The sequence below is a fragment of the Calonectris borealis genome, chromosome 14 (genome assembly GCF_964195595.1).
Source record: "Calonectris borealis chromosome 14, bCalBor7.hap1.2, whole genome shotgun sequence".
NCBI classification, from domain to species: Eukaryota; Metazoa; Chordata; class Aves; order Procellariiformes; family Procellariidae; genus Calonectris; species Calonectris borealis.
Window position 1 is genome coordinate 1,194,247 of NC_134325.1, and position 12,093 is coordinate 1,206,339.

The window sequence follows — 12,093 nt, forward strand, 5'->3', positions numbered from 1 at the left end:
TCTGCCACTGCTCCCCAGTACATCCTCTTGGGCAAGTCACCTCGCCGGGGCGCTGACCCTCCTCCTGCTCCGTCTTTTCCCCAGTTGAAAGTGAGCTGCAACGGGCCAGGACTGCCTCTCCCCGCATGCCTGCGGCCGGCAGACCGCAGCCTCGCCGCAACGGCTGCCGGGGGGGAAGCAGCCCTCCCTGCCCTTCCCAGCCTCCTCTCCCAGCTCCCGGGCCCAGCAGAAGTCGCTGAGATCGATTACACTAACAAAGCAATTCCATTAATTAGGGAGGGAAGGGAGGGGGTCATAGAGGATCAGCTCTCTCTTTAGTCACCATAAACACTTAAACATTACATTACCGAGTCCCCAAAGGCCACAAGCAATCCCTTCGGATGGGTTTTATCGGAGTCACTGACATTAGCCGTCTGCTCCGTCTCTTCCCCGGGGAACGGCCACTTGAGCTAATTGTCTTTGCTGGCAGCCAGCGCTTCCACCACGGGGCCTGATCTAAAAGGGAGGGCAGGAGGGTGCAGCGGCAAGGCCTCCCCTTTGCACGGGCAAGAGGGAAGGGGCCCTTCCCGGGATACCGACCTGTACTGGTGAATATCTTCGAAGGACTTGGTGTTGTTGATGGCAAAGACGCAGAGGAATCCTTCCCCCGTTCTCATGTACTGGTCTCTCATGGCACTGTACTCCTCTTGCCCTGCGGTATCCAAGATGTCTAACAAGCAGGTCTCTCCATCGATGACGACTTGCTTTCTGTAGGAATCCTGCCAGGAGAGGGAGAGAAAGGGAGGAGGATGCGTTAAGGGAGGGCTCGGGTCCGGCCAAGCGAAGGGATGCAGCGAGTGCATCCCTGGGAAGATGCCAGGTCACGCTCTGCCTGGGTTTAGCTCCCATTAAATAGCAGACTCAATCGATTGTTTCAAAAAAGGGAGGGAAAGGAAGAAGAAGAAAAAGAAGAAGGAAAAAAAAAAAACAAAAAGGGAGAAGCTGAGCAGGTTTCCCCTTCTCTGGCAGAGCCGCAGAGAAGACAGCCCCTGGCTTCTCTCCCCATTCCCAGCCCTGCCTCTGGCAGAGCAGGGGCAGCTTTGTCTCTACCACACCGCAGAGCCCTCGACAACTATTTTCCCAAGCTTTATTTAGTCCCGGCTAATCCCTTCTGCTGCCGCCCTGCCCGGGTGCTGGAAGGGGATACCCAGGGAAGGCGGCTCCGGCCGGCCAGGGCTTCCAGCCACCATCTGCGATCTGCAGGGCTGGAAGGTGTTTAAGATCACCTGGAAATCCAGCACCTCCAACGCATCTCAGGTCAGGCACCAGAGGCAATATGCCACCAGTAAGGCTGCAAACTGGGCTTGATGGTAAACCTCTTCTTCAAACATGAGAAGAAAAAAAAAAAAAAAAAGACTCACGCTGCGAGGAGGGTGTTTCCCACAACCAGTCTGTGCCCAGAGGGTCCAGGAGAGGTAAGGACCATCCAGGCAGGTCCTTTGAAGTTGGGGGTTTTCCCGGCAGCAGAGGCAATCGCAACTTATCGCAGATGTGAGAAGGCCTGGAAATCACCCAGGGCATCCCTCAAAAGGTTTCATTTTCAAGGCAGGCTCCTCAAAGCACTGCTCCTCCCCACCATGCCTCTCCCCTGTGCCAGGATGCTGCTGGGGCAGCCCCTGCGTGGAGGAACAGCCTCATCCCTCTCCGACAGCCGTCCCCCGGCTACGGCGCAGCATCCTCGACTCTCAGCAAGAGAAGGAAGCCAAAACCAAAGGTATGAAAAAGGTGCAAGTCAGCAATATGGCCACTCGCAGAGGCTACAGCTGCAGTTTAAAATGAATTCAAATGTCTGCTGCTCTTCCAATGACCACAACAATGTTATCAGATGAGCTTTGCAGGTCTGCAGACAAACAGCCGACACAGCAAAGGTCACCGGCAGGACCAGCAGCGGCACAGAAAGGGAATGGGGCCAACGCGGCCTCCACCCTTTGGTTCGTTACTACAACGTCAGCTACTGGGGCTCATTAAAGTCTTTCCTCACCTTGTGGAGAGGGCCGCGAAATCAGAGATGAGATCTGCTCTGCCACGACCTTCTCGGCCGTGCCTTCCCAAAAAGGGGACTGCTGACCCACCGGGAATGAGCGTGGAGTGATGGGCTGGCTTCCAGCCCACCGCTCTGCAGGCAACTGGCGGGGTGCCCTGCAGGGATGTGCTCCCGTCTCTAATCAATGATGTACCTGGAGCCTCCTTGGTGCAAGGTAGAAGAGCACTGGTTCCACCTCCGGGGTCCCAGTGCCTGGCAGGGACCGGCAAAGGGGACGCCAGTGCCTGCTCTGCCCAGCAGAGCATCCTCCCAGCCCTGCGCCCTGGCCCGTGCCCACAGGACCAGCCTCTCCGCACACGTTTGCAATCAATTGCCGAGTCCCCCGTCACAGGAGGTCTCACCAGCAGACAGCACGCCTACGGAGACGCGATCCCACACCTCAGCTCAGGTCACCAACAGGCCAGCCAGCTCACTAACGAAGCAAAGGCATTAACAGCCTTGCAGGGGATGCTTTGCACCTCACCCCCCAAAGGGAGGGGACAAGCTCTCCCCACCCTTGCTTTGTGTCCAGCTTCATCCGAATCCCCCCGGGATGCTCAGGACGGCGGCTCAGCCATCCCTGCCAGGTGACCTGGCTGCTGCTGCAGGGGTAGCTGCCACCAGCCACCGGCACCCCGCAGCCTCAATGCTCCTCTGCAGCCCCCCATCTCCCACCCCCCTTCTTGCACAAGGGAAAGCGGCCGGACCCAGGTGCGAAGCGCCAGGAACGCCGCTTGGAGTTCAGACTCAGGATCCCAGACGGATGCTGGGAGCACCCCAGGCGTGCTGGGGGACCAGGCCAAGAGGTCCATTTGTCAAACACTACAGTCAGGATACGACCAGAGGCTTGAGAAGCCCATTACTAGCTAACTGCTAAAAGCTGGAAGACGAACCGAAGAATTGCTCAACGCAGTCCGACTCTTTACTGCATCCCTGCTCATTCACCACGGGACACCGCCGGCAGCATAAATTTCCTTGGTGCCTTGGCCCTCCCATTCCCAAAATAAAGGTCTTAAGGCTCCTCGGAGCCCCACAGCAGACATTCGAGGGCGCGCTGTAGCGGGTTGGCAGGCATTAAGTTACGAAGCCAGACATTCGCACTAGTGAAGGGGGAGGGCAGGAGGGGAGCAGGCACGCAGTCGGGGTCTCTGCCCCAGGCAGGGGATAAACTCACTTCTCCACCCCTCCTGCCCTGGGGAGCATCTTCTCAGCGCACCCCGACCCGCTCGCACCCGCCTTCTGCGCTCGAGTCATTTAAGCAACGGGTGAAGCCTCTGCTCCATGCACGTATACTCTTTTTTTTCCCTTTTATCCTGCTCATTTCAGCATTGCTGTGCTGTTTGTTAGCCGGCTGAACAGTCAGAGTCAGCTCCTGGGCACGATCCAAAGCAGCTTAGTCACAGGAGGGTGGTTTGTTGGTCACATTCAGATGGCCGGCAGGTAACTCTCTCTGAGTCCTAAATCCCCGTAAAATGAAGCATAATTAAAAGGAGTCACCGTGGAATGAGTGAGAAGATGGCCAGGGTGAGGGGGATGCGGGGCACGACCAAGGGAGCTGCAAAGGCATCAGGGCTGGTGGGACCTGCAGCTGGAAAAGCACCAGGGCCGAGAGGGGTAAAGAGTAGCTGCTGTAGGAAGAGAAGAGGAGAAGAGCAGAGCGGGGCTGGGGCGAACAGGGGAGGAGAGCAGGCGTCTCCGGGGGCACGGCAGGAGCGGGCAGGGCGAGGAGGGTGTGCTGGGAAATGCCATGCAAGGTTTACATTCCCCGCTGCCTGTTTACATGGAGAAAATTCCCTGCAGGGTACGTACAGGGGACAGGCAGCTGGAGACAAAAAAAAATAGGATGCCAAAACCCAACACGCCACTGGGTCAGAACTGCCTCTGCCCACCCTAAGGTCCAAGAGAGGACCCATCCATGCAGATGTCTTCCCAGGGAGACTGCTCTCCATCAGCAGCTCTTCTGCCGAAAACAACCTGGAACGGGTTTCTAAGACAAGCTACTGATGACGAGCACGTGAGAGGAGAGGAGCTGGGGAAGAAGGCAACTGCATCCATAAGCAAGGTGCAGCACCGAGACTCGGGAGCCCTTAAATTAAATTCCAGTCTCTGCCGCGGACTTTCTAGGTGACCTTGGCCAAATGACGTAATAGCACGTGCTTTTAAGTGCTTTCTCTCCTTCCCGTCTGTAGGATTGTGAGACTATTTCTGCCTTTCTACCAAGCCTTGTCTTGCTTGTTTATTTAAGTTGTAAGCTCTTCAGGGTGGGGACTACACATACAACACCTACCAGAATAGATTTCTGATCCCAGCTGGGGCCTTTTAGCCATTATGATAATAATAATAATAATAGCTGCAGCAACCACAGCTGCATTTATACACATCTGGTAGAGAATCCTTTAGGACTGCAGACAGGGAGGTTATTGTCCAAGAGACATGACAGAGCTGTAATTTGCCTTCCCAGCGTGGACTTATCCTCGTGCAGAGCAGTGGCTGCTGCCCACATCTCCCCCAAATGAAGTCGTAAGTCATGCAGGGGGTAATTTGCATCTCGCTAGCAACGGTGAAAGCAGTCGGAGAATGGAGTATGTTTTTAAAAAGTGAAGGAAAAAAAAAAAAAAGTGTAATGGATATTGAAGACCAGACCCCTGCTCTGCACAGCCTGGAGGAGCACAGGGTCCCTGCCTGCTTCTCCAGGCAGGGTGCTGAGCTAGACAGGCCAGTGCTGCCATCCACGCCGACTACGAGACCCATACATCAACCTTTAACTCCTTGCGATGGAGCAGAGGCAGCACTCTGGGAACCACAATGGTTCAGCTGCTCGGCACTGCTCGAACTGCAGGACATACATAATACAACCAAGCTCTGATAAAGCCCGTTTCATCAGTAAATCTCAAAACAGCCTGCACGAGAAGTCAATATATTTACTCTGATTTCACAGGAGGAGAAATGGAAGCACAGGCACAAAATGGCTCTTCAATCCCAAGCCTTTAACCCCTCCCTATGCTGCTGTCTCACCAGAAAGGAGGGCTTTTGTGCTGCCTCTCAGCCCCTGCCTGGCTTTGCCCGCTTCTGCTGCCTCCCCCTCTGCCTGTTTCTGCTGCCTCCATCGTCGTCTCTCTTCAGCAGACACCGCTGTCCTTCTGCGGGAGGCACAAGCCCGTCACTGTGACCTCCGAACACGCACGTAGCGACTCAGAATAGCTCTGCGAAGCAGAGGAACATCCCTGCTCAAGTTCAGACTTGAGACCGAGCCGAGCATGCTCTGGGTTGGAGGCAAGGTGGAGAAGAGCAAGAGGAAAACAGGCAGACAGACAGACCCCATGCCCAGAGCCGCTTACCTCTATCGTGGGGTCATACTCATCAACGAAATGGTTCTGAATGAGCTGTATGGTCAAAGCACTCTTCCCGACACCACCGGCTCCCACCACCACCAGCTTATATTCGGTCATCTTCCAGCCGACCCCAGCTCAGGACTTCCAGGAGCACCACCACCTGCAAGGAGAAACACTGCTGCCGCGTCAGGAGAGGGGTCCCTCCGCGTCGCCGCTTGCTCTGCAGCGGGGCTGAGCGGTCAGCCCACCTCTTCTGCCGGGAAAGGCAGAAATCTGCAAAGCACAGCCTCGGTCCTCGGCTACTGAGCGTTCCCGACGTCTCCCGCACATCGCAGGAGCTTCCAAATGCTGCAAGGTAGCAACACCGAGGTCTGAGACCCGGCACGCTGTAACACAGAGACACCTAATTCTGCAAGGCAGCAGTGAAGGGACGCACCGCTTAAGGTTTTAACGGTCTTTTAAGTTGCTTGACTTCAGTAGGGACTGAGGATGGGACAAGGTAAACCCACCTCACGGCTATTCTGGATGGCAAAGAGCCACCCCTCACTCCCTGGGGTGAAAACCAGCAAGCCACCATCAGGGATGCAACGTACTTTTACCGTAGCTTTACGAAATTGTCCATGAAATTGCCACCGCAGGGTATTCTGCTCCAGGACCACCCCGGCCTCTCATCTCACGCCCGCAGACGTACCGCCCTGGCAAGCCTGGCCTGGAAACGGGGAGGTGGTGGGATGGCCCGCGTGCCCCGAGGGTCGAAGGCTTTCTCGCCTTCTTCCCACCCGGCACACTGACTGCCCTGGGAATCTGGCCAGAGAAAAGGACACTTCATTCAGTCTGTCAGCCCGTACCCTGCCTCCAGGATCCACTGTCTGTCTTTTGCTTTCATGGTCCAATGCTCTTAGGTCTCAAATGTCAGATTTGTGTCAGCCTCACCTAAAACCATGAAACTTGGTCTAAAAGTACAGCACGAAACTGCAGCATCCAGAGCTATTTAACCTAATACTCTCCGCTAGTAATGAAGGTTACTTTAAAAAGGGCAAAATAATCCATCAAACTGAATACAAAGCTATGTTTATCCTGTGATATGCTGCAACCCTTCAGCCTGGCCGTCTGGATGCAAACTTCACACATTCCCTAAGCAAACCTCAAGAGGTAAGGAGCGTTACCGATAAGAAAACAGAGGTACAGGCTGTGTAAATCAAAAGTAAACCCTAAAGTAACTAATTTAAGAGGTCTGGTTTTCCAGAAGTGCTCAGCACTGTCTCCGATTTGCCTCATCTGAAGCTGGCGATCCAAAATCATCAGATAGATTTGAAAGCCTTGGCCAACGCGGTTTGGATGCCAACGCCCACGGGAGCAGGGAAGAAGTCCCAGCCCCCCCAAATACGCTGTTAGCTCCATGTCTTCACCCCCAAGGCAGCGTTAAACCTCAAACCACGGGGCAGGTTTGAGATGGTGGCACATCCACACCCTCTGCCGGTCCTCCAGCTAACGATGCCTCCCGCTGCGCGGGCCATCGCAAGAGGGAGGAGGACTGCGGAAGGGGCACCCCTGCTCCCACGAGATGAAGCTGGCGTGCCCCACAGAGGAGCAAGAGATGCTATCATGAAAGGTGCTAATTGGGAATGATGATTAGGGTCAGGACAAGCAAACCACTCTTCTGCAGCACCGTGTGCTTGCTATGGGCCTTCAGCAGGAGAAAATTCACCCCCCCACACCTCCTCCCCTAAATTTCTGCTCCAACTCCGCTGAGAAAGAGGAACTTTAACTCAGGAAGATTACAAAACCCTGAAGGTTTAAATAGAAATCCACCCTCACCGGACTGCAACCCCTACCCGCTGAAAGTCACCCCAGCCGTCATGGGCGAGCTCTGGGGAAGCCACCCGAAAGGCAGCAGGTAGCGGGGAGAGGAGCTCACGGTTCCCCTGGCCGGTCGCCATTCGACACAGCCTGCAACACCACGGCACGGGGGTTAGACACCCCCCACCCCCCCACAGTTAAATCACTGCACCCTCCGCCCCGGGCATGCCAGCCCCGCTCCCGAAACCCTGGAAGCAGGACCAAACTGTGCTGGCAGAGGCCACTCTAGACCCAGCCTGCCTCCGATGCGTTTACTAACACAGCAAAGATCTAATGGAAAGGAGGCCAGAACGTTCTGCCTTCAATCCCCACCTGACTGCAATCTTAAACCACTCAGACGGTTCAATCACCCACTCGAGCTGGGAGCAGACACAACCACCTCTTGCCAAAGCCCTCTTCTGAGCTGCTGTCTCGGCAGCGGGAAGGCAAACAAGGCATCCTGAAGAAGGGCAAGGGCGGGGGAGCAAAAGAGCAACCAGAGCACAAACACGATGCCAAGCAGGACCTCTGGTTGCTGCGCCGTTCTTCACTGCTGGAGAAGCTGAAGGTTGTCACACACGGTGGAAAAGTGGTGATGGTTGGGGAAAGGAGGTGCAAATAATGTGATACCCTAGGTCCATACCCCAAAGTGCCACTGCTTCCCAGGAAAGTCCGATGTGCCTCTGTTCTGGTGGCCAAGGAAGAGATGCAGGTTGAAAGCTACAGGAGACAACCTAAGCGATCACACTAATGACCATGCCTATGTTGCTCTGCTCCATTAATGCACGCCCTCACGTATATGAACTTCTCATATATGCTACTTCTCAGGGACAAGAGAGATCCCCACCCCAGGCTTCTCATCTCTCTTGGATGGCAGGAGACAATTACCATGACAGGCTGAAATAGGGGCTGAGGAGCAAACGCTGACTGACCGTTTCCCACAACGCTGCTGGCCAGGAGGGGATTGCTCCTGCAGCAGAACAGCTTCACAGCTGAACACAGAGGGGCCTTGAGGGGCCGAAGAAACTCTGCAACCGGCTCCCATCTTTCATACAGAGCAGGGAGATCTGCAACCCCTAGTAAAACACCCGGTGGCTGCAAAGAAAGGCCTGCAGTGGCTACGATGGACCTTGCTCTGCATCTGGTGGTGATGATGGAGCAGCTGCCGCGATGCTGCTCAAGGGGAACTGCCCAACTGCCCAGGTCTATGGGACTTGCTAAGGCAGTGAGAAAAGCCTAGACTCAATATGGGGAGGAGAAGACATGAGTCCTCGAGGAGGGGATCCTCCCTCGAGACCACCCCACTGGAAGGCACTGCTTGGCCTTTCCCTTCGGAAGACCCCCAGCCACACCAGCCTCCTGGTCCACGCTGCAGCAGGAGGTGGGGGCCGAGGCGGTCACCCACAGCAGCTTAAGGGTCTTGCCCTGCTCCAGACCCCAGCTGAGCTGCTAAGCTCTGCTGCGCAGCGGAGGGGCAACCACACACCAGCAAGCCCTGCACATCACCACCCCAGCCCAGAGCTCTGAGCTCGGGCTCCTCCAGAGAAGCACAGACCCACGTCTCCCTGCCCCGCACCCACCCAAGAGGCGGGGGAAACGAGGAGGGCGAAAAAGCTGTTGCTCCCTGCCACTCACGGCCAGCACATGGACAATTTACGTACAAGAACTCTGCAACGTTGGTGTTTGCTCACTCACACCGTACCTAGAAGGTGCTGGCGCCTCGGCTAACTCTTCACCGCTCTGCACGCCATCCCCGCCCCGGCAATGCAGGAGAGATTCTGCAGCTTGCAGAGGATGGTGAATCCAGCCCACCCGACTGTTTCATACCACCGCTGCAAAACGTGTCCTAACGTACAGAGAGAGCGTGGGGAATGACGGACAGCTCTGGGCGTGAGAGCTGCCGGAATTAATGTGTGCTAAAATCAATGTTCAGATGAGCTCGCTTCCTTTCCCAAAGGATCCCCGACGCAAGCTCTTCACAGGGAGCGTGCAGACCCAACCGCTCATCAGAGCACATGCAAATGCCACAGGAGACGGAGCCTGGCCAAAGGCTGTGGGGAAAGAGGGGATTTCCATATGGCCAAGCCCAACAGAGTTGGGCAGCTGGTCTTATCCCTAAGTTGATCTTACCAACACCATCTCACAGCTCCCCACCATGCTCTTTGCTCCTGAACATGGGAAGAGCAAGGCTGCTCATCGATACACGCACAGGTTTTGATGCAGCATTGCTGTTGATGAGGCTGTTCCTCAACGCCACATGAACATCACCACCACCGCGTGGGGTGGTTCAAGGAACAGCCACCCCAAAGACAACGCTCCTAGCTCTCCTAAAAAACAGAGGCAGGGAAGAGAGAGCGGGGCTCCTGCCAGAGAGATGGTAACAGACACCCCAAGTTTTCACGCTCAGTCTAGGGACACACTGGACAGAGGTCTGCAGCCTGTTGGTTGTTGTGAGAGGTTCTCCTGATGTGAGGATTTCCAGAGGAAGATAAACAAGAGTTTCTATTTCTCAGCAGCTAACGCAGAGCCCAGACAGAGCTGACCACAAAATAACTGAGGGAAACACGAAAGCACAGCCTCCCAGTCCCACGCTGAGCCGGAACCGTGCTGCTTCCATCCTCCGCAAGCTCTTCAAGATCTGAACGCCTGACCCAGGTCACCGTCTGGTGTTTTCCCTGCCTATCCAAATTTATCAACTCTGCAGTACTCAACCGTTGCACCCCGCAAAAGCCGCGCAGGGCTGTCGAACAAATAGCTGAGCAAGACATCAAGGAGGAGAGCCGTTCAGGAGCACCGTCCGGGAAGAGGACGGCTGGGATCCGTGTGCCAAGCCAACAGCCCCAGCGTGGAGCTGGAGCTGCCGCTGCTGTATTTCCTGACCTCGTGGATTTTCTCCTGTAGCGAGAGGGCTCCTGGCTCCCGTTCAAAGCTGTCTAGGAAAGCCTCGCCGAGTGCTTCCGCCTGGCAGCAGCAGCTGCTCCCCGCTCGGTAGCCGGAGCCACGCAGCTCCAGCAAACAAGAAACATCTGCCAGCCTTGTGCAGGAAGGCGGGAGAGCAAGCAGCCAGCCCCGGTGGGCACCAGCACCCTACCTTTGTCTTGCAGGGAGGGGACGAAGGTGTAGGTAGGAGGGCAGAAGGCGTATCTCCTTATCTTCTCCCCTGCCTGCGCATGCTGGGCAGCACGGAGGCTTTGCCCGCAGAAGCGAGGACCGAGACGCTTGGCGCAAGCTGTCGCGGGGCTAAGACCTAAAGCAGGTGTAGGCATCAAGGTTACAGGTGGTACCCAGAGACCCAGCTGTGCCCTGCAAAGAACAACCTGACGTTCTACACGGTCCCTCTTCTCCAGCACAGAGCTTCATCTGCAGGGGGAGAGGTGGTTTTGGGGACCTGACTGTGAAACCTCCAGAAACTCACTCAGCAGAAGGAGAGTGAGGAACTCAAGGGGCCTGGCCCCATCAGTACATCTCATCACACCACCGCAGTTTCAAGAAAAGCTCAGGTGTCAAGCAAAAGGGATTTGCAGTGGGTTTCCAACGCATTCACCGTGAGGGAGGCTCTGACACCCTTCCAACAGGATCACTGAAGGAGCTTTCTCTGTGTCCTCCCCTTCCTCCCGTCACCTTGTTTCTCCCCAGGATGGACACCAAGCCAACTAAACAAGACAAGAGATAAGATTTTTGCTCAGCACTGCCGTACCGAGGCCAGCCACGACAGAAGTTTTACAACTGTTCATTACTGAACATTTTCCCTCTACCTGTCCATTGGGAGTCTCTGCATTTAAAGGCATCAGAAACCAGTTTCACCTCTGCAAATCTCTTTGGACACGTCTCAGGACTCCTTTCCTCCAAAAGCCGTGTCCACAGGAACGGAGGAGCCCTTAGACCACAAATGCCGCAGTGTTTGATTTTATTTCCCTTCGGCAGAGACACCCTGCAGGCAGAGGTGGTCTGCAGTCCTCTAGGAGGACAACGCTCGTCTCAGCCCTTTACCGGCAGTCAACGCCCGCACGCCAGGAATCCTACTCGGTGATTTTAGAACACTGACAAGGCAGGCCTTGCTGGCTCACCCTGGTGACCGTCCGGGCTCCTCCATTTGCTCATGCACAAGACCGTCACCAACACCACAAAATACAGCCTCTGGAGGGACTGAAGGAAGTCTCCAGCGGTGTGAAATGCCACCTTTTGTTTTCACTCAAGGGTCAAAATGCTGATGTTCTGCATCAGCCTGAAAGAGATTAGGGAAACGAGGCTGGCAAGCTGATGCTCCGTTACAAATCACAGCCTATCCAATGCTTCATTTTAATTTACTTGTTGCTTTTTAAATTAAAAAGTGGGCTGCAAATCTAACCCAACGTGCTTGCTGTTGGCTTGCTGGCTGCGTACCCACAAACTCAAACAACACAGCCCACAGATGAAAAAAGAGAGAGGGATGCCAAAGATGGAGTAAAAGTTGTAAATGGTGGTCCTGCTTTGGAGAAATGTCTTGGAGATAATAAATGTCTTCTATTAAGGGAAAAAAAGGAAAAAACCTAAGAGGAACAGAATGGCTTCTTCCATCCTTTGCAAGCTCTTCAAGATCTGAAGGAAGAGGCAGCCTGTCCCAAGAGACTGAGCACAAAAATATTGCTCCAGAGGAAAAAAAGAAAAGGGGTAAGGAATGACATGGTGTAGGAGGCTCAAAACACAGGCACACATTCAAGGAGAAACCTGGGAGGAAGAATAGCAGAAAGCTGCGGGCAGGTTCGAGGCACAGGCAGGTCTGGAAGAGAGGGATTGCCTCTCCACAGCAGCCATAAACATGTCCCAGCAGCAAGGTGCAAGCCATGGCTTTGTACGAGGTCTTGAACAGGCATGGGCAGG

The 12,093-nt window shown here is 55.0% G+C and overlaps 2 protein-coding genes across 5 annotated transcripts in view; one reads left to right on the plus strand and one right to left on the minus strand.

The window, feature by feature from the left end:
* The window catches only part of LOC142088039 (uncharacterized), a 114,438-nt gene that overhangs the window by 99,848 nt on the left and 2,497 nt on the right, over window positions 1-12,093 (plus strand). The window lies entirely within an intron of this gene.
* HRAS (HRas proto-oncogene, GTPase) overlaps window positions 1-12,093 on the minus strand; it is a 44,201-nt gene that overhangs the window by 5,110 nt on the left and 26,998 nt on the right. For 2 of the 4 annotated variants that reach the window (XM_075162929.1, XM_075162927.1), the window contains 2 exons: window positions 5,401-5,554; window positions 580-758 (listed from right to left, as the gene is read on the minus strand). In XM_075162929.1, coding sequence (XP_075019030.1) covers window positions 580-758; window positions 5,401-5,511 — 290 coding nt within the window. In that variant the 5' untranslated portion in view covers window positions 5,512-5,554. Of the gene's footprint in view, window positions 1-579; window positions 759-5,400; window positions 5,570-12,093 lie in introns of all 4 variants that reach the window. The other 2 variants (XM_075162930.1, XM_075162928.1) reach the window with 1 other exon arrangement.